Source organism: Acanthopagrus latus, chromosome 13 (assembly GCF_904848185.1).
Source record: "Acanthopagrus latus isolate v.2019 chromosome 13, fAcaLat1.1, whole genome shotgun sequence".
NCBI lineage: Eukaryota > Metazoa > Chordata > Actinopteri > Spariformes > Sparidae > Acanthopagrus > Acanthopagrus latus.
The window spans coordinates 11,457,682-11,479,395 of NC_051051.1; the positions used below are offsets into that span (position 1 = coordinate 11,457,682).

Below are 21,714 nucleotides of genomic sequence, written 5' to 3' on the forward strand. Positions count from 1 at the left end.
GTTAATGCTTCAACACTGTTTTCTCGTCCGCGTGAGGCTGAGAAGATGAAGGCCGAATTCACACTGTTTGTTTGAACTGTTCCTTTGATACAGTAGATCAAGATTACTAAGGCAGTGCTGACCTGCATGTTTCTGCACCAAGAGCATACCTGTTCACAAGTCAAGACCGTACATGGCGACACTCCACGACTGATCGGGCCCTTTGAAGCCGTATCTTGTCTGGCCCCTGCGTAATGAGACGGTGACCGGGGGGGGGGGGGGGGGGGCTAGGGCTGATGAACGATGAACATGACGGCGGGGGATGATTAAGGAATAAGTGGAGCCTGAGCACAAACGGGAGTTCAGGGGAGGGGAGGCTGCTGGGAATGATGAATCTGAGTCGTAAAAGTAATGAGGAGGAGAACGGTGTCCCGGGGGATGGATGATAAAAACACAGTCAGGCTCCTGTCAAGTAAAGTGTGAAGCTATCATCCGCACAGATTTATCACCACGGCTCTTTGAGTTTGATTTACGGCCTTTTTCCCCGGCCTATTAAAGCATTTCTGTCAGTTTAAGTCACATATTTGTGTTGCCTAATACCCCAAGGACACATATTAGAGGTGTGATTACTGTGTGCGTGTGTGTGAGTGTGTGCTTGGATGTGAATATGAAATAGAATGACTTTTAATCAAAGTCACTGTAAATCTATTTTATTCCGTCACATGAATTTTACTTTACAGTCTTAAGTAGTCTAATACCTTTAAAGGACAGGCTGGAGGACAAGATGTCACTTTTAAAGTGTGGAGCAACATAAAGTTTGAGTAGCAGGGAGTCCTCGGTGCTCTGGGATGGGATGGTGGTAAAAAAAAAAAAAAAAAAAAAAAAAAAAAATCCAGAGAAATTCATGTGAGGGAGGGAGGGAGGGAAGGGGGAGACAGTTACCTTGAGTCAGAGCTGGGGGCAGGATTTGGACGGAAGGGGAAGGGTGTGTGAGGGTGAGACCAGGACGTAATGGTATGGAAAAGACAGCAAGGGAGTTAAAAAAAAAAAAAGAGAAAGAAAGAAAGAGTGGGTGTGTGCTGGAGAGAGAGAGACTTGTTGGTATAAAAGCTCCCTCTCTCACTCGCACTCCCATATCTCCTGTGTCATTTTTGGGGGGGGTGTGTGTGTGTGTGTGAGGGTGTGCGCCTGTGCAATTTTAAAAAAAAAAAAAAAAAAAAAGAAAGGACGAGAGGAGTGTGTGCTTGTGGACTGATAACTCTTCCCAGGATGCATCGGCTGCTGGTGGCGACCCTGGTGCTGGTGGCACTCTGCTCCTTGGGGAGCGTGGATTCTTCGGCGTATGACAAGATTGTCACCCACAGTCGCATACGGGCCAGGAAGGAAGGGTAAGGACACGGGACGTGGGGATGGAGAGAGGGGAGAGATGCATGCAAACTTTACAGAACACTTTTTTTTATTTTTCATTCAATAGCAGCCTTGTGGTTTTAACAATCCTAATCATCTGTTCTGCGGATGTGATAACATTAAAATTGCATCGTTTAGTAAAGCACAGATGTGAAGTGCAGTATGTGTTGGACTGTGCATTCGTGCGGCTGTTCCAAGGTGGTTTTAAATCAGACAGAGCGCTCGATCAGGATTTCAGAACCGGGCTGGGACCATTGATGAAAAATATCGATTCAAGCCATGGCGGAAAATTCAATAGTGTCTCTCGCGCTCATGAACTCCTCTCACGAAATAATGAGCGCCTGACGTGTTCGGGTGTTTTTGAAATTGATTGAACATCTTCACTTTCTCTTTCTGGAGTTAGCCTCTATGAAGAAATAGCGATAGCAAGAGAGAAAGAGCATCAAATTATTGTTTTGTTTAATCTTTTTTTTTTTTTTTCAAAATAAAGGTCTTCATTGTTAAGAAACAGTGGCATGTATAAGTGATATGAAGTGTAGTTGTTCCCTACCTGCAAACACTTCTACTTTTGTCATACCTTCACTCACCAAAACCCTCCCCTCTTCTCATTATCCCGTCTCCACTCCACTACCCTCCCCTCCCCTCCCCTCTTCTCTCCTCATACGCTCCCACAACTCTCCTCACCTGCCCTTTTCCCTCCTCCACCTCTGCTTCCCACTCCCCCTCTTCACAGGCCCAATGTGTGCGCCCTGCAGCAGGTCATGGGGACCAAGAAGAAGTACTTCAGCACGTGTAGGAACTGGTACAAAGGCACCATCTGCGGCAAGAAGGCGTAAGTCCTTAAGCAAAGGTTCCCAAAGGTGCAAAACTGTCCCACCCCGCCCAAGCCTCCGCACAAAGACATTTTCTAACAAGTCAGACTAACATCAGTGACCTCCAGTTGCCTGTGTCTGTACATGTGGATGGCTTTCACCCCGTGCACCGACCTTCTCACCTCCTCACCCTGTCCTATTTTTATTGCGTTCATGTGTCAGAGGTCAGCTCCTTATGAACCCGGTCCCTCGGGCTCCTTCTGTCTGGAGTCACTGGAACCTCCCAAAGAGCCCAGCATACAATGGATCTCCCCAATACTCAGTTTCACACATACGGTGTATCTATTGCTCTTTGTCTTCATCCACCCCTTCCTCTGTTCTCAGGTCTGGGCACGCTGCGCAGACTGTAGCCCGCAGCTCCTCTATTGGAGACCTGTTTGATGTTGATGTAAACTCCTCTCAACGGTGGCTGATGCCTCACTTCCCCCTCCGACACGCTGAAGGTGCTTGGGAGAAAAAAAGCAAAAACAAAAAAATCGTCTTCATGCTTCGAGTGTCCGTGTGCAGCTGGTTGACACGGAGGGTAGAGCACTGCAGCTGTAGCATCACCAGATTTCAGGCTTCTTGGAAAGGGTGATGAGTTATTGATGGCTGCTGCTGATTTAACTTAAGTAGCATTAGTTTCACATCGAGACGGGCGACTATCTCCAAGTTTGGCGATAAACTGTAAAAATAATAGTTTTTCTCGGATCGGAAACAGGATGTTATTAACCCAAAATGTTGGGTACAAGCAAAATAGTAGCATGCACGAACAGGTTTTTGTTCTTGTTCTTTAGTGTTATTTTCTCATGGTTTACGTGCAGACCGATATGAAATTACAGATGTGACGTGCAGCCGCTGATGTGTTGATGGAGTGTAAGGCTCAGCTGGAGCCGTGGGCGACTTAAAGCGTGCAGCAGGATATTCTCAGTATACACATGCAACAACAACAACACACACACACACACACACACACACACATGCAGACCTTCTCTGTTGTGACACCTGCTGCTGTGTGGGATAAAGCATGGAAAGAGATGAGAGAGAGAGAGAACGGATAAAAAGGGTGATTGAACCCAGAGAGTGAGTCACTTTCTCCCCCCCGACAGGGTACAGCTGGATTATACAGAGATAACATTACAAGGAGGCACCCAGCAATTTACAAGATAATGTAATATGAGGGGGCATTAGCAGGCAGGTTGCGAGGGTTTCCTCGGTTGACAAACTAGTCTATTGGACTCGTAAAGATGCACCTCCTTTTACGTCCTTCACCGATTAGGTATAGTTGTAAAGAAAACGGAAATTCATCTACATTTCACAGTTTTGCCTTCATCACTTGTGGGAACATATCAACCATCATTTTTATCTTTATTTTTCTAGTCATTTTACCTTTATTTTACCAGGAATATTCCATTTGAGATTCGAGATCTCTTTTACCAGAGACTCCTGGCCAAGACAGCATCACAAAAAGACACTTAAAACAAACAACATAAAAATGTTCACATTACTAAAACAAGCGACTGACTTACAGCAAAACAATCACTGTTATACGTAGTAAAAATAGGGCAATTAAAGGAGAAACAGACAGAAGTGTGGTCACAGTGAGGACATTGTTCAGCAGCAGTGAAGGAAATCCTCCCGGGCTGTGGTTTGTGTCTGAGTGTGGTTCGGTGTTGATGGGAGATTAGGAGAGGTCGTTTGAGTCCACACGGCGAGGCTGCTTCCCCGCAGGCTTGTATACAGAACAGGCGCTGTTCTAACAAGCTTCAAGGGCACAGCGGCTCAAGTGCCGCCCGGACCGAATCTCCTGGAAACCGCTACAACACAAAGCAAATTACCTGGATGCTCGTGTTGCCATGTTCTTCTAATTATCCACGCTGGAGTTAAATGGTTCCACGGGGATTTTTCTTAACGCCATAATTGCCATGAAAGATCTGTTGAGGTGATGTTGCGGGAGGTTCAGGTGGAAGCAATTTTCTTTTTCAAAGCGATGCTGTAGGTGACGGACGGGACACGCGAATGGAGTTTGAAGTTCAGTCACCAGTAATGTAAGAGAAGTGGTGAAGCCATGACATCTGAATATACAGCGAGTCCATTAGTGTGTGTAGAAAAAGTGAAAATGTGTGGCACAGTGTTTGGGAAAGCCACTTGCATTTGATGGGGATACAGGAGAGACTGCTGATGGCAGATTACATAACAGGAAAAAAGAGAAACCGTAATGTGTCCGATGCCAGACCAACCCCACCTAGTGTTTCTGTGCGAGTACAGTGTGTGTGTGTTTGTGTGTGTGCACTCCTGCCCCGCGTTTGCACATCTGCTCATCTGGGAGCCACATTGAGCAGGTTTCATGCAGGGACACTGCCAGAGGCCTGCTCGCTCTCTCTCTCTGGTCTGCACTGCATCCATTATCCTGCCAGAGCGCGGCCGGAGAGCAATGACTTCATACTTTCCTGACAGCTGTGCATGGGTATTTATGCATTTTACATTATGACAATTAATGTCAGGGGCAGAGGACGACTGCACCATAAGGGACCGTGCGTGTTGTGCGCGCGCAAAAAAAAAAAATGGTGCGATTCTTCAGCGTTCACTGTCAACATTTCCGTAAACACATACACGGTGATTAAAGTGGATACAGAGAGGGGGGTGTGCCAAAAACACGTGAGTCATTTAAGGGAGTCGATGGGGAGAAAGTGAGTGATGTTGCTCTGGGTTGTTTACGTGCCTGTTTGAAGGGAGGGATTTTCACTTGCATAACACATCAGTGCTGTTCCTCATTGACAGGAAAGCAAGCAAACAGTTATTTGTTTTGGAAGTGAGTCCAGTAGGGAAAGCACAGAGTTGAGATATAGAAAGAGACACTGGCCAAGTTCCACATCCTTTGCCCCGACAACTTAGCCCTACTCTTTCCGTTTTGCACATTCATTTCTAGGGGTAGGGTGTCCTCTTGTTGCAATAGAGAGGTAAAAAAGTTTTTTTTTTTTTTTTTTTTTTAAAAGTGGAGAGCTTTCGGATCCACACCAAACTGAAGGTCACAAAACCTCTGTCGTTTCAACGCATTACGGTCCCTTCATTGTAACAAACATAAAAGAAATTGCTCTCAGTTTGCTGATGTCCGGGTACCTAACTTGCTAGCTTGCAAAAATGTGCAGGTTATTGCTGATTCGTGCGTGACAGTCCTTCATTTTGAAGTATTTTAATGTTGCAGTATATTAATAGCTTTCATATTGTAGTATACTTGTAGCCAGACTTACCATCAGTACCCTTCAAGTATGATAATGGCTGCTTAACTTGAAGTTTGCTATTTTATTTTAGACTAAGTATATTTGAGTTGTAATTATATTGTAGCAAAGCACGGTATAGCAAGTATAGACAGTGTGCTTTTATGTGCACAAGTGGCACAACTTTCAGTTTTTCAGTCTGCCGTGTATGTACCAATAGTTAAACCAACAGTTTATTTAAAGTTTATCTCACATTTGTTAGTTCATTGAACATTTAGTCTTTTGCAATATACAAGTAATATACCATTAAAGTTCCGCAATGAAATAGCTACAGATAGTACGGCTCCTATAACATAAGTGCAGACTGTTGGAGTAAGAAGCGCTGGATGCTAATGTTAGCCGCTAAGCTCCGCTCAGCTAACGTTAGCAGCCAGATAATGAGGCAGTGCTCTTTTATTTGAGTGCTTACCACCAAATGGCAAATGTCATGGTGACAATACCAGGATTGTCACGTGGCAGGTGCCATGTTGGAAACATCCAGTCGTAATGTAAACACCATCCGCATTAACAGATCATGTATGAGGGTCTTTAAGGGAGATTCTCTGCGCTGAGGGGCGGAGGGGTTCAATCCAAAACATATAAATGGGATTGGCCCATGGTGTTTCCATGGGAAAGCAGAAAGCAGGAAACCTATAAATTCAAAAGCAAACCTCTCTCAGTAAACCTCGTTAGCAAACAGCTCATAGATCCAACTGGAACCCAATGAAGTGCTTTGAGTTAAACCCCCAATTAAAGTTGTTCCAGCCTTCAAGGACCATGCGGCTGTTTCTCTGGTGGATCACTGTCGAGCGTCCAATGTTGACTCACTGCTTGTTTGTTTGCCTCTCGGAAGACTTGTGCTTGCTTAGGATGCGTCCCAATTACATTTATACCTTGATTACCTCCTGCGGTTAATTTTCAGTGCACAGGCACTTTAAAAATCATAATTTATTCCTCCATTAAAACTAAACTTGACAGAACTTGCACAGTCAGTCTCCTGTCACCTCATTCTGTCATTCGCAACACTGCAATAAAGTGCAACCTGATCTCCCGTCAACCGTACCGAGTGTGACTGATGGAGGAACGTGCAGCTGTAGCTCCACCATGTTAGCAGGTTCCTCTCAGCTCCCTGCCAGGATGTTTCTGCTTCTTCGAGGCTGTGTTTTCACAAATGTTCATAAGCTGTTCCTTCCACCTCCAGAAAGTAAATCTTTTTTACACGGGCACAAGAAGCGGACTGTATATCAAGATTCCGTTTTTCTTGGAGGCTTCCATGGGAATTAGATTAATGGCCAAGACGAAGTGCAGAAGGCGAGCAGACGCCCGTGTCTGGTTTTCATGTTAGCATGCTTTCAGTATCCAGATGAATACGAGATATACTGTAAAGCTCAGATTTTCTCGGGAATGTGGAAGCCGTGCATTTCCACAATGTGTCTGAGACCGTCGGATTGGACTTGTGTGATGGCCTGTAGACATGCTGCTATTTTTTAATTCAAAAATCATTTTGAAAAGAGAGAAAGCTGTCCTGTATTTATTGCCATTGCACGACATATTGGAAACAATGCCAGCTGGCCCTCTCTAGTCTTGCTTTCTGAGTCCAGTCCAGCTTTGCTCTTTGATTGGCCTGCTGGGAGTTGTGCACCCTCCGCCAGTTTTCTCGTGGAAGCGTTAATGTACCGCTTTAATGTTAACAGTGTTTTTCTTGTCTTGTTTCATTCTCCTTGACTCGCTCGCTGTTTTGGGATGTTTTAACAGTCACTCTGCTCTGCTCCGCCTCTCAAATGTGATTTGCCCAATTATGGATTTGTCATGTGGTGAGTGAGTTTCCCCACCGGCTTTGCTCTCCTGTCTCAAATGCCAATGTGGTTTCTCCGTCTAAACGCTCGTCCCTCTTTGCATTTGTTGGGACCCACAGATGAAGTCACTACGCACTTACATTGCACCTTGCCAGTAGCGGACTCAGGATGTTTGGCAGGTGGGGGCAAGTAAATGAAAAGGGCACCAGAGCACAGGAAGGTGTCACACATTTATACCAAAGAGGGCAGTTTATCATGTTTGATCTATCATAGGGACATCCAAAAGGGGCACTTTCGCTTGCATTATTTCGAACATGTTGGGCACCAGGAAGGGCACCAGTGCATCTTGCTATGTTGCTTTTCTCTTTTTGCTGTTGTACAAACAGCAAATTAGCATAATTTACTGCTCTCTGACTCCATAGATATCATTCTTTTTTTAGATGCTGTACAATAATTAATCATTTTCATCATCAGTGGTCTAACATGTTCTTCCTATTTTTTTTTTTGTTTTGTTTTGGAAAGTGTGGTCCTTTACGAGTGCTGTCCCGGGTACATGAAGCTGGAGGGCATGAGAGGATGCCCCGCAGGTATGTGGCTTTTACCACAGTCTTATGATAAGGATTGATTCAAATTGAGTTCAACATTTCAGTGTGCTGGTATTAGACCGGTCCGTGTCTGAGTGTGAACGATTCCTTTGCTTTCCTCCCTAGTGGCTCCCATTGATCATGTGTATGGTACGCTGGGACTTGTAAAGGCTACGACCACACAGCAATATGCTGACATGTCAAAACTGAGAGAGGAAATTGAAGGCAAAGGCTCCTTCACCATGTTTGCGCCAAGCAATGAAGCCTGGGATCAGCTGGACTCTGTAAGTAGACTAAAGGTTTGGCACTTCTCTGAGGGAATATAAATGAACACGCTTATTGGCTGTTAACGACGGTTGTGATTTCCCCCCCAGAATGTACGTGCTGCACTGGTGGGAAATGTGAACATCGAGCTGTACAACGCTCTTCACTTCCACATGGTGAACCACCGTCTTCTGACCAAGGACATGAAGAACGACATGTCCGTCACATCAATGTACAATGACCTGGGGCTCTACATCAACCACTACTCCAATGGGGTCAGTTTACGCACAGATTGCATGGCTGAATCTTAATGTCTACAGAATCCTGTGACCCAAATGATGGACTTGGCTTTTTGCAAAATTCCCTCTCCTTGAAGATTGTGACAGTGAACTGTGCCAGGATCATCCATGGTAACCAGGTGGCCACAAACGGTGTGGTCCATGTCATCGATCGGGTCATCAGTGCTGTGGGCAGCACCATCAAGGAAGTCCTGGATGTCACCGATGAGCTCTCCTCATTCAGTGTATGTAAAATGAGCATTGTGTGTAAATAAGCTGATCTCTGAAAAGGGCTTACAAAAGCCAACATTACATTTGACTTACTTTATGCATTGCCCAGGCTGCAGCGTTGGCTTCTGGTATAATGGACAAGCTGGACCAGGCCGGCCACTACACTGTGTTCGCTCCAACTAATGAAGCCTTTGACAAACTGAGCCCAGGCTACCTGAACCGCATCATGGAGGACAAGGCTGTTATTGCAGGTACCTGTGATACACTAATGATGACTTCACAGTGGCAGCTTATCTACTTATTTGCTGATTCACTGGCCAGCCATGAACCTCTGGTAGCATGTTTTTTGCAAGTCCTTGGTGAGTTGCTCCCTCTTGGAGCACAATAAAACCTCAGATAAATTCTCAGACACTTTGCAAACAAGCTATTAGACCAACCATGTTAGAATAGCAAAAGTAGCCAAAGTAAAGATGAAATAGTGCCATGTGCCTTGTTTCTACTGAGGCTACAGAGTCATTTGGCCCTGCAGGCTGACACTGATTGTATTCAATTTCTAGTGGGTTTGGAATCGTTTTTCATGTTGTCATCGCATTACTTTTGCAGGCCAGTTTTTGCTTGTTTTGTTTGACAGTTGGACTCACTCTGAGGTGTAATCCAATATCCTACTGCTGACAGAAGTGCCTAAATAATTCTCAAAGAGCTGAAACAATGTTCACAGTTGTCCATATGCAATGTGTATTGAGTAATGACTACAGCTGTACACCCTGGATTGTGTCACCTGATTACAAAATTAACTACAGGAAACAGGTGTGATCAGATCAGCGACTTTTTCTAATCCTCCCCCCCCTCTCATTCAACCCACCTACCCAGCATTGGTGAACTACCACCTGCTGAACAGTGTCCAGTGTTCAGAAGCAATCATGGCAGGGTCAGTGTATGAGACCGCTGAGGGCAGCACCATTGAGATCGGTTGCGATGGCGACAGTCTGACAGTCAACGGCATCAAGATGGTGCTGAAGAAGGACATCGTCACCACCAACGGCGTCATCCACCTCATCGACCGGGTGCTCGTCCCCGACTCAGGTAAATCCAACTCCTCCCACACTGAATGCTAACATTTGTTCCAGTTATCTTGCATCTGTGATCATCAGCATGTCATCTTTATTTGATCCATGTCAGCCAAGGATGGGTTGGCGCTGATGGGACAGTCTCAGAGCACTTTCAGCGATATGGTGTCAGAACTGGGATTGGCTTCCGTTTTGGGTCCGAAAACGGAGTACACGCTCCTTGCTCCTGTCGACGATGCCTTCACGAGTGAGTTGATTTCTGATTGAGTTCTGGTTGGCATCAGATTGGCACAGTGACTCAACCTCGGGAGAGAATGTACAGGAAAAATGTGTATCTTGCCTTTCTCAGTTCAAAATCTATCACTTTTCTGTGTGTTTGTCAGAGGAGGTGATGTCAACGGACCAGAGCGTCCTGAAATACATTTTGGAAAACCACATCTTGAAGCTCAAAGTCACACTTAGCGAACTCTACAATGGACAGCTGCTGGAAACGTTGGCTGGCAAACTGCTCCGAGTCTTCATTTACCGCACTGTAAGAGCTATGTATGTGTGTGTGTGTGTGTGTGTGTGTTTGTTTCTGTTTTTGCATCAGAGTCAAACGGCATCAGAGAGGAGCTGGGGGGAGAGGCGTAAATAAGAAGTGATGGAAAGACAATGGACAGCGGCGGCTTCTTTTGTAGAAATCTGAACGTCATTACGAGGCCTCTTGTTTGAGTGTTAACATGATTCTCCTGCATTTCAACTGTAAACATATGCAATAAAACAGCTAATTAGTTCAGCAGATGAAGTGTGTTTCTGCTCTGGTGGCTCTAACATTAGAAACAGCTGGTTGAATTCCCCCATAGCAATTCCTCTTTTGATTGACTGTAATCAAACAGGACGGTGTCGCAGTCCCCCTTCCACAGGCGAAATAGTTACCAGATGTGTACGTTGACTTTCAAGATGTGTAACCCTGCTCTCTGAATTATCTTCTTTGTTAGGCTGTGTGCATAGAAAATTCATGCATGGTGCGTGGCAGCAAAGAGGGGAGCAATGGTGCCCTCCATGTCATGAGGTCCATCATCAAACCTGCGGAGAAAACAATGTACGAGCGCCTGACCACGGATGGACGGTTCAAGTAAGACCTACATTTCATTTGTCATGTATTGGTTTTTACATCAGAACAAATGTACTCTTTGTTTCTCTCATTGATTTTCATATATTTGCTGTCATGACTTTGAAACACTTTAAAAAGACCATTAAAAAGAGACACCATAGCTCAGTTCAACACACTTTAGCCTCGATTCCGTTTTCACAACAACAGGTTAGCATTTGGACAAAGCTTGTCATGAATTACATAACTTACATGTATCGAAACAATCAGGTGCACTCACTAGCTTGTATGGCACAATGGCATAAGAAGGTCTGTACTGAATATAGAAGGTTGCATCACAATCACAGATTGATTGACAGACACCTAGTCAAATGATCGCATATGGCATCATTCACTCCGGCAGATAAAAATCTAAAGTTGAAACGTGGTAAAGGGTCATCAAATATACTTAATGGATAAATATACTGCAGAGGCCCAGCCAAGTGAAGTCCATGTGTGGGAAACACTGCCTACCATAGTGCAGCTTATAATGAGTCATCTTTCGTTATAGACCATCTTTGGTTCAATGTGCCTTAGCCCGTGGTTTTTGTTTGTGACCACAGTACAATTGTGTCTGATGTGAGTGGAATTAGGCAGAAATAGGATTTTATGTACACAAAGAGCAAAGACTTATCATACAAACAAAAAGAAGGGGGAGCAGACTAAACACAGGAAAAGGGGTACATTTAGTCGTGGTCCAAGAACAATAACATCACAATAAAATGAAATGTCAGCGGCAAAGCCCGACTGCACACATTTCACATTTTCTGACCCTATGCCAGATATTGGCACTGGTTTAAGGCTGATGATGAATAACTGAGGAAGCAGATGTGTGACTCAGTGGGACCACACATGCAACACGGGTCACACACAAATCCCCGAACTCCATCACATCAAGCTGCCAATCCCATAATCCTCCTGTCTGAAATGAGCAACACGCGGGGGGGGGGGGGGGGATTCTGGCCAAACGTGAAATACAATCGGATCTCCTCACAGCGCAGGTTTCATGTTCCATGTGCCTTTCCCTGATTTCCTAGTTTGCGCATTCTTAAAACAGTCGTTTTCACTGTGATGAAAATGAAACTGACAGCAGAACTGGTTTTGAAAAAAAGTGGACATTCGCAGGGTGAGAGGAACGCCTTATGTGTGGTCACTGATCATTATGTTTAAAAATAACACCAAAAAAACCCAAAGGCGTGACTCATATGATCCTTCCCTTGAAGCTTGAACTTAAATAATTCAACCTTAACATTGCTCTTGTGTGGATGGTGTGGACTGATGTGTGTCTTGTTTCCTTTCTTTTATTTTATTTGAATGAATGTAGGATTTTCCTGTCCCTAATTGAGACAGCAGGCCTGACTGATCTGCTGAAGCAGGAGGGCTCCTTCACCATCTTTGCACCAACGGACGATGCCTTTGAAGGCCTCACTAGAGAAGACTTTGATCTGCTCAAAAGTGAGTACCCCAACGACATGAACCCATCTTTCCGGGCATCCGTCTTTTTGAAGAGAAATCTTGATATCCATTACATCGTGAAAACATGTTGGCCTTGTGTTTCCACCGACAGGTGACGTGAATGCTCTGAGGGTCATCCTGCTCTACCACTTCAGTAATGGGGTCTTCATCAATGGAGGATTAGAGGGAGGAGTCACCAATCTGCTCAAAACCCTCCAGGGCAACAACCTGCAAGTTTTGTCTGTATGTGCAATCAACCATCATTTTCGGTGTCTGTTTTTTGTCAGCAGAATGAAAGAGAACGACTGATTGACTGAATGGTTCAACTATCCCATCACCAGCAGATGCATCAGCACACGAAATCCAACAACTCAAGGCTGTTTTGTTTGTGCAACCACAATTATTCCCCGAAAACTAGCTGCCTGCCAGCTAGATTTTAATTTCAGCCCACCCCTTATTGAGAATTGGCATCTCTGAAATGTAGGAATATGCCAGTTGAGGAAGAAATAGAGCAGTAAATACCCAGGGTTGATTTTTTTTTTTCTTTTTGAAGAGCACTTTCTTATTTTGTAAGTTGCAAGTTTTAAAACGTCAGTCGTCAACATGGTGTAGACTCTTTCCTTTAACATGACATCACATTACTTTACTTGGCCGGGCCCAAGAATATTTGGCGACCCATTCATTATTTAACAGGAAACTGAGCACATTTAGATAATTTGGAACTATTCTATGAAACAAGTGGCCCTCCATATTACTCAAAAAGATTGGCAGCCCCTGTTTTAAAGCATCTACACAGATATTTCCTTTTGTGTTGATTCTGGCGACCCCTGTGGACAAAAGCAACATCAGCACACCCACCTGGTTTCATAAAGATCTTCATCTGGCTGGTGCATTGGTGTATTAGTTTTGGAAGTAGTGGACATGCAATAAGAATGAGCATATAGAAATAACCCAATAGCTCATAAAAGGCATCACTGTTGAATTAAGACTCATAACCAGTTAAAAGTTCATCGTCGTTTGAGTGACCACACAAAACCAGCATTAATTCTCCTCTCAGAGCCTCCATTGTGAGTCTTAAACCCAATCTTTCCCCCATGTTCTCATGTGAACAATAGCATCAAAGAGGCGATGCTAATCTATAACTTCAAAAGCTGAATCTACTGGAGGAAGGCCAGAAGTAATAGAACCTGGCTTCCTGTCTTTTCCATCATCGCCCACTCTCTGTATTAATCCGACGCTCCCCATTCTAAAGCCCTCCACCAGCCATTTTCCCCTGTCTGCCTTGCTCCTGCTCGTCAGACTATGTCGGCTTTATTATTACTTCGCCCATTACCTCAATTTTGCCCTGCGTCTCTTTCTCTCTCTTGCTCTTATCATGCTATTATCAGCAAATGTCTCATATCGGGCCTGCAGGACTTCCTTAATGGACGGAGGAAAGCATGTTTGACAACATTAGAGGGGGAGATTAAGGACTCAGTCAGTACAAAAGAACAAGAGAGGCGACAGTGATTCATGGGAATGTTTGGTTCGGGTTTTAAAAAGTTGTTTGAGTCTGAACTGCGAATGATTTGGCTTAATGTGGTGGGTGAGTGGGTGAGGCAGAGCAGAGAGAAAATCAACCCCATACTTCGTCACCATGTGGACCATCAGTCACCTCCGCAGACGCAATTAAATTGCAGGAAATTAATCACGAATGGAAATCCCCAGATCTCACTTCCAACAATGGAGCACGCTGCCTGTGAATCCTATTAAGTCTGACCTCACCTCAAGACCTCACATGTCAAACTATTTTTAAAAAATGTCTTAAAAGCCTCATTTAGATGTCTCAGAAAATATATGTCTGGGTATGTTTTTTTAAGGCACTAGTTGACATAACTCACAAACTTATAACATGTATACCCCTGAAAAACATAGTTTTCTTTGTTTTATCCAGGTAAACAACTCTATCAATGTCAACTCTGTGGATGTGCCGGACAGTGACCTGATGGCAACAAACGGCGTGATCCACGTGGTGAAGAATGTTCTGTATCCCGCAGGTGAGGACGGTCGACATCAGTGGCTTCAAACATACAAGATGTAAATCAGTGTCAGTAGGAGCAGCTGCAGTTTTAGTTTATCGTGATATAATTAACATAACTTAGTTAGATAAGCTAAATGCTTAAAAATACATAAAAATGTTTTTTTAGCTTTAAACATTCCTGTTAAAAATGAAAAATGTCATATCTCAACTAAAGGATAAATAGGATAGATATTCTGAGTTGATATTACATTTATGTGTCAAGAAATGTTTATTTGTTTTGAATCATGACACAATGACTTGCTTGTCAAATTCATATAACATATTCATATAACATTTGAAGGCAACCTGGATCCTAATTTTTAGCTTGTTTTTGGTTAAAGAGACAGTCCAAGCATATGTTAATTTGGGGGAATTTTACCATTTTTCCCACTTCTGACTAGAGTCAGAAACAATAAATACCTTGGGGTGAACTTTTCATACATTTAATGTAGTCTGGAGTTATGCCAAACAGCAATATTATGCCGTCTTGGCTGACGTGCTGAGTGTCTATGAGATCTGATCCCATCTGCATCCAGTAATTGAGCAAAACTAAGCAGATAAACTATGGCAGGGTTGAGAGGTTGCCTTTATCCAAGCTTTGTCTCAGAGGAGGCCCACAGTTAATTGATTTTGAAAACCCATGAGCTGCATTATTATATATCCATGCAATGTGCGCTCTGCATTGGGATGCATTACTTTCTTCTGATGATTTATATTACTTACAGACCTTCCCGTGGGCCGCCAGGACCTCCTGGTTCTCCTGAAGAAGCTGATTAGGTACATCCAGATAAAGGTAAAGAAAGGAAGAAAACACACGTGTCTGACAGATTGAAGAGTGGGTTTCTGTTATCGCATGTGCCTAATACCTTTCATCCTCTCTTTTCTTCAGTTCGTTTCTGGATTCACATATACTGAGATCCCACTCACCTTCCTCAGTAAGTGTCCGTTGTGCCACTGTCACTGTATGACACGTGAATGTTTTGCATTTCCAACAACTAAAGCTACGTGTGTTACTTCACAGAGAGGGTCATCACAACTACACATTACATCGAAACAGGTGAGACTGCTATCAGTGTAAGTTATGTTACCGGTTATTATGAAAGGCAATCAATTCTATTCATGTCCTGTCTGTTCAAAAATGTACATCTGTTGTTCAAGTGAAACCTGCAGCCACATGTGTGATACATACATGTCATCGCTCCACTGAGACCTCTTTTTGTTTCCTCTGGTTATCCACTCTCACTGTTGCTTAAGTCCTCTTGGGCCCCTTGGTAAATTTAATCAGCTCCTTCAGGGATGAGGTAATTAGGCTGTCAAAGCATATCAGAGTCAGAGACCATAGAGGAATCTTGGATGTTGTTCGTTAAGTTGGGCCCGAGTCCAGTGCACTTCCATACAGATGGAAGCAAGCCTTGTGTATTGGGTAACATAGGAGAGATGGTGTTTGACTGTTCAAAAGTATTTAGGTGCATGGTATGGACTGGAGAGATTTGATTTTTAGGGGTCTCTTAAATTGTATGGAAGTACATTAAACTTGATAAAACTATAATGATTTCTATTTTCTACAACTGTTGGCATTGTGTTCATAGTTTCCATGAGAGCAGCTATGTTAGAGGTTTTCTAAAAGTACAGAAACTTTTCTGCGATACCATCAGATAATTGCATAACTGCTCCTAGGATGTGATTAATACATCAACTTGCTATAATAGGAGGATTAGCTCATCTTGCTAAAGCATACAAACGATTCTTTATGTTGATTTATTGTTTAAGAGTCTTGAATTAAATTGCAATTTCAAGAAGTTGTACTTGTAATCTGCAGGAGGAGCAAGAAATAAAACCTGTGAGAAAATAACAAACTGCACATGTGGTCTTAAAGCTGTGCAGAATACACACTTGTGCTCTTGCTCGCACACACACAATGATAAATTAAATCATTAAATCATATTTAACATTTTGGTAATAGGTGGAATAATCAATCATTTGGGTCATGTATCCTGGCAGTGCAGCCCCAGTTTTAAGCAAAAATCACCCAAATCCCTTAATGAGTTGTCTGAATGACAGACGCGAGTCCTGGCTCTGATTACAGGAGTAGGCTACATATCAAGAGTACTTCAGATCAGAGAGCCTCTGATACAAACACACATCTGTCAGCTTTCATCTCTTTATAGCACGTATAAATACTGTCATATTAAAAAATCATCGCTCAGAGGCAGAAATATAAAAGAAGTGAAAGAATGTCTTTGGCTCAAGTTTTCTGTTCGAAGCTGATTCAAAAGAGGGGGGGTTTTGAGGAGGTATGTGGTCACAGATGGGAGTCCATTGACCGGAGGCAAATGTGTTAAAGGATAATGCAACGTGTCAATTTTATCCCTTTTGTATCATTTTCAAATTGGGAGACAACCAGCAAGTGTTAGGTGACAGAATATAAAAAATGTAAGTGATGCGATGTCTCAAAATTAAATCTATTCAACGGCAGCAGTTCATTGGACCATGGAGCTCATTAGCAACTGTTATTCAAGCCTTTCCTTTTTATTCCAGCAATATGCTGCTATGTGTTTTGACAAAACACATAACAATATATGTTGAGTCGCACAGCACTCTGACAGCCGTTTCATGGGATACTCATGCATCTGTCCTTCTCTACAGCCCCTGAAGTAAAGGTGACCAGGCGCATCGAGACGAGCGAACCCACTATCACCAAGGTAACAAGAGTCATTGAGACGGAGCCAATAGTCACTGAGGTGGTCATCGAGGGAGAACCTACCATCACCAAAGTAACCCAGGTTGTCGAGAGTGATCCTACCCTCACAAAAGTAACTAGGGTCATCGGGGGAGATGCTTCCATAACCACCAGAGTCGGCATGGGAGATCCTTCCATCACCAAAGTGACCAGGGTCATCGAGGGAGGTGATTTCCAAACCACCAGGGTCAGCACAGGAGATCCTTCACTCACTAAAGTAACTAGGGTCATCAAGGGAGATGCTTCCACAACCACCAGGGTCGGCACGGGAGATCCTTCCCTCACCAAAGTAACCAGGGTCATTGCAGGGCAGCCTTCCATTACCAAGGTCACAAGAGTTATCGAAGGTAGGATCATTCGTTTTGTGAGTGAAAATTATTACGTTAAAAGATACAAACTGGGCTTCACGTCGATTTGATGACACACAACATTTGATTTCACGCAGGTGGAGTTGATGCGGAGGGAAAACCGATTGCAGGTCAGTTTCTGTCAACCCTGAGAGCATGATGGCATCGTCTAACAGCTTTTTTTTAACCAATGCATCCAAGGTCCCATTGACCACAGTTAACTGAGCGTCGTTCCTGTGAATTTCATTTCACATTATATCTCATGTTTCCTCGGTGATCATCAATTAGGTTCTCGGACACGTCATTTTTATGGCGTGCGCCATTTCGACCATAAAGGCAACTTTTTTGTGTCATTTATGGGTAATTTATAGGTTGGTAAATGTAATTTTTTCCCATGTTCCAATGATCATGTAATATCAAAGAAGAACTTTGTTTATGTTGGCTGTTGGTTTCTAGCTGTATCTTAAAGGCTAGCACTTTGGCTTACCACTAGTGGTTAGAAGACAAACCATATACCCAGATGGTTTATATCCAGCGCTGCTTTGTTTGGCTAAATGCCAGCCAGAGTTTCTCTGTTGCTGCTTGAGCCTGTCTTCTCAGTTTCTACACTTCTTGATCCACGTTGACCTGTAAAACTAAGCATCTGTTGCACATCTGACAGGATTAAAACAGCACAGTACATCCGTCACATCAATTTCTGGGGCCATAGTTTCACTGTTAGCAAGCAAAAAGGCTATGGTAACATCAATGAAAGTCATCAACGTATACGGCCGAATTGTTGCCTGAGAAAAGGCAAAACAGACCCAGCAATGGCTGCCAATGAATATAGGCAAAGTCGGATTTACCCAAGATGAGCTTTTATCGCTGACTGGACCCATTCAGCTGATTCATAATGGTCAAAGGTTAGAGGGAACCACAATCAGTCACATAACAATGTGAACTGTAATATTTTTAATCATCCTGAAAACATGAAAACATTTCAATATGATTATACTTAACTCTATTTCCCTATTCAAAACAGTCCTACTTGCCTATATTCTCATTACAGTAAGGCTCATGGAGCAGGCCAGTTAATAAAACCAGAGCCAATGAATGTTTAACAGCCGGAGCAGTTATGTTGCCTCCTGGCTCTGGTATTGGAGGAGAATCACAAATCATGTGTAATAACGTGCATCAGCAATGGGCAGCCAGACATGTTTTACAAAGAGAACACTCTTTTAAACACTCTGTATTTCAAGATTGTGACAAGCTCTGGCCAGCCAGCATGTCAGACATCAAAAGCTCACTCTGGTTTATGACGTTTGAATAGGCCAAGTAAAGACAAAGGGAGGTGGTTGAGTTCTACAGTCTAGGCATACATAGATACATACAGATAAGGCTCACGATTTTGCTCATGTTCTCCTACTTCCCTCCGTGCACCATGATTTGGATTCCTGCCCTTCTCACCACTTATCCTTTATTCATCTCCCTCTCAGTGCTCTTCTTGGGCAGGAATCCTATTGTTACTCATCCTCTGCTTCATACAGCTGTGATGCGTGAGCAGTGCGCAAAGTATAATGTGCCATTCAGGGGTGCTACAACTGCTTCACTGGCACTTGCAGCTTAAAAGTGGGCTAAGAAAAAGAATCTGCTCTCTTTTTCTGAGCTGAGTGCCCAACCCCCCCCTGCACACCTTTACTTTGCACCCTGTGGATTTTTTCTGTGTGTATGTGTATGTGCTCATAAATACCGCACATCTGTGCTTGACTTTGTGTTGGCGGTGGCGGAGGAGGTGTTTTGCCGGGTGTATGTACCTGTCAGTCTGTTCATCTGTCAGTCAGTACAGTTGCTAAGTCGTTAAGTGACTTTCAACACCCTTCTCCGCTGCCCGTCTGAAGGTGGAGCCGGATACACCACCGGGAACGAACCTTATATCATTGAGGGTAGGGTCTCCATACACAAACTCTTTATATCAAACAGGTGTCTTTCATTATGTGTGTGTCATTTCCACCCTGAAATAATCATGTAAGTGTATTTCATTTGTATTATTTTTTAAAATTTATACTAGATAAATGGTTAGTTCAAGGTGGAAAAGAGAATATGATTCATCTTTGAAGGTGCAATGTGTAAGATTGGCCACCTGTCGAATTCATACTCCAAACATTTAAAGGGAAGCATTTTACCATAGTGACCGTTCAAAGCTGCTAACAGTAGCTGCTATTAGCTACTAAGATCAGTTAACCTTGCAGATATGCAGATATCTTTTCACTACAAAACAAAGATGTCAAGGCTGTTATTTCTTCACATTCTGTTGATCTTTTTTTAACACAAAAAAACTAAAATTCTTATATATTGCACCTTTAAAACTGATGCAACTCCTTTACGTCATTTTGTGAGGCACGAGTTGTTCTGCGTTTCAGATCTAATGGTTTTGTTCTGAACGTTCAGGCCCAGACTTCTCCAAGATCACCACCATCCACGGGAACCCAAATCTGATCGAAGAGGAATCAGAGAGAATTACCAAAATCATTAGAGGTGAATTCTCGTAAACTTCAGACCTGCTTTGAGCTGCCACTTGGCGTTGTGCTTGCATGTGCGCGTGCCCAAGTGCACTGACTGACTGTCTCGTCTCTTCGTTTGGCAGAGGGAGGTAGATTCGCTGCTGCCAGGAAAGCTCCAGGTAAGAATGACGCACTCATCAACACCAATGTTGGATCAGATTAAAAAAGAGTTTGCCAAAAACCACATAATCACTGCTGGAAAATCTGAGCAGCGAGCATCACCTTTCTATCTTGTCACTGTTGGATTTTCCCCTTCACTTGTACAATTTTTTCCTCTGTCCGTTATCTACCTTGAAGTGCTTCCACCTATTCTTCACAGGTCTCGTATCTTACTTCCTCGACATGTTTCCTTTTGTCTCTGTATTCGCTCACACATCCTATACCCTCCATTAACTCTGTCTCCTCTTCGACAGCTGGAATGAGGAGGAGAACAAGGCTGGTCAGGCGTCACCACAAGCCAAGGGAGTGAATCCAAGTGGGAGAGAACACCTTCGGGCTCACCGCAGAGACTGAATGCATCTCCAGAGCTCCTGGTCGAGTGCTGGAGGATTGAAAACTGTGGACCAATAGGGAGAGATCCAATCAATCTAGCTAATTCTTTGTTCAAACCCCCAATAAGAATGATTGTTTACTACACCATCTAGACCATACTGTATGTGATAGGTATGATGTGTACTAGCAATGAAATTAGAATACCCTTCATGTGACTAAGTGTGTAAGGGAAATATGAACTTGCTGCGGGTTGGATGGTGTGTAAGGCGAGATATACTTTTTTTTAAAGGATTTCTTTATTTTTTAATCCTGTCACTTTGCAAACTGATGGTTTGGGGAGGATTTTTGTATGCTTTTATGGTGCTCGCATTCTGTAAGTTGGATGCATTTCGATGACAAAAAAAACAGTGTCAAACAGTGTTTTGCTATCTTAGATGCTGTACTGTACCTCTGTAAATTACCACATGGTAATTAAAAATTACAGTGGATTTTTATACAGATTTCCGTCATTCTTTTCTGCTTCTGTGAATGTTTTTCATTCCCCCCTTCAACAAAATGTTTCATGCTGTCAAACGTGAGCCTGACTTGTATATGTTCTTGTGCAATCAGGCCTCAAAATCTTTGTTCTTCTGTCATTCTTTTTTTTTTTTTTTTTTACCTCAAAAACAATGTGGCAAATAAATGTGTAAATAAAATGTGCATATTGACTCAGAATTCTGATCTTATTTCATTTGTTTATCATGTTTACCCATAACAAATTTTTATTATAGTAAGGCAAGGGTATGTATGTGTAACAATCAGTAACAATAGTTTTGGTTGTTGTCAGTTTATGGACAAAAAAGGGTTGAGTTCTATAGAATGCACCCAACATGCTATATACTGCCCTAAGCTAGCTAGCGTATATTAAGGTTAGCCAGTGATAGCCAGTGGTAGCAATGTTAATATTAGCTAGCCAAAGTTAGCAATATTTGGTAGTGCAAAAACCTGGCCACCACTTGAGGGGGCAGATGATTTGAACAATGACGATGTTGTTGACCTTTGATATAAAACATAGCAGTCCACAGTCTCTTCAGTTGCTCTTGCTGCAGCATCCCTTTTCATGCTGTGTCTTGAACGCTCCGTTTTAGCTGCAGAGTGAAACATCTCACCCCTGTTCAATCTTTGATGAGAGTTGCACATGCACATTACTTCACGGGCAGGGCGTAGCCAGTCAGAGACAGAGTAGGGCAGGTCAT

The 21,714-nt window shown here is 43.2% G+C and overlaps 1 protein-coding gene across 2 annotated transcripts; it reads left to right on the plus strand.

Moving 5' to 3' along the window:
- The first annotated feature begins 1,105 nt into the window (after positions 1-1,105).
- LOC119031410 (periostin-like) lies at positions 1,106-21,193 on the plus strand. Of its 2 annotated transcripts, XM_037119859.1 has the most exons (23): positions 1,106-1,367; positions 2,120-2,218; positions 7,813-7,877; positions 8,001-8,158; positions 8,249-8,413; positions 8,515-8,661; positions 8,757-8,898; positions 9,518-9,730; positions 9,827-9,961; positions 10,098-10,246; positions 10,695-10,831; positions 12,171-12,301; positions 12,414-12,544; positions 14,235-14,337; positions 15,086-15,153; positions 15,250-15,295; positions 15,382-15,417; positions 17,007-17,447; positions 17,546-17,578; positions 19,325-19,369; positions 19,875-19,961; positions 20,071-20,106; positions 20,401-21,193. In XM_037119859.1, the coding sequence occupies exons 1-23, from the start codon at positions 1,249-1,251 to the stop codon at positions 20,454-20,456; spliced, it is 2,742 nt and encodes a 913-aa protein (XP_036975754.1). In that variant the 5' UTR covers positions 1,106-1,248; the 3' UTR covers positions 20,457-21,193. The 2 variants fall into 2 exon arrangements, with proteins under 2 accessions (XP_036975754.1, XP_036975755.1); XM_037119860.1 differs by lacking the exon at positions 19,325-19,369 and having other exon boundaries at positions 1,107-1,367.
- The last annotated feature ends 521 nt before the right edge of the window (positions 21,194-21,714 follow it).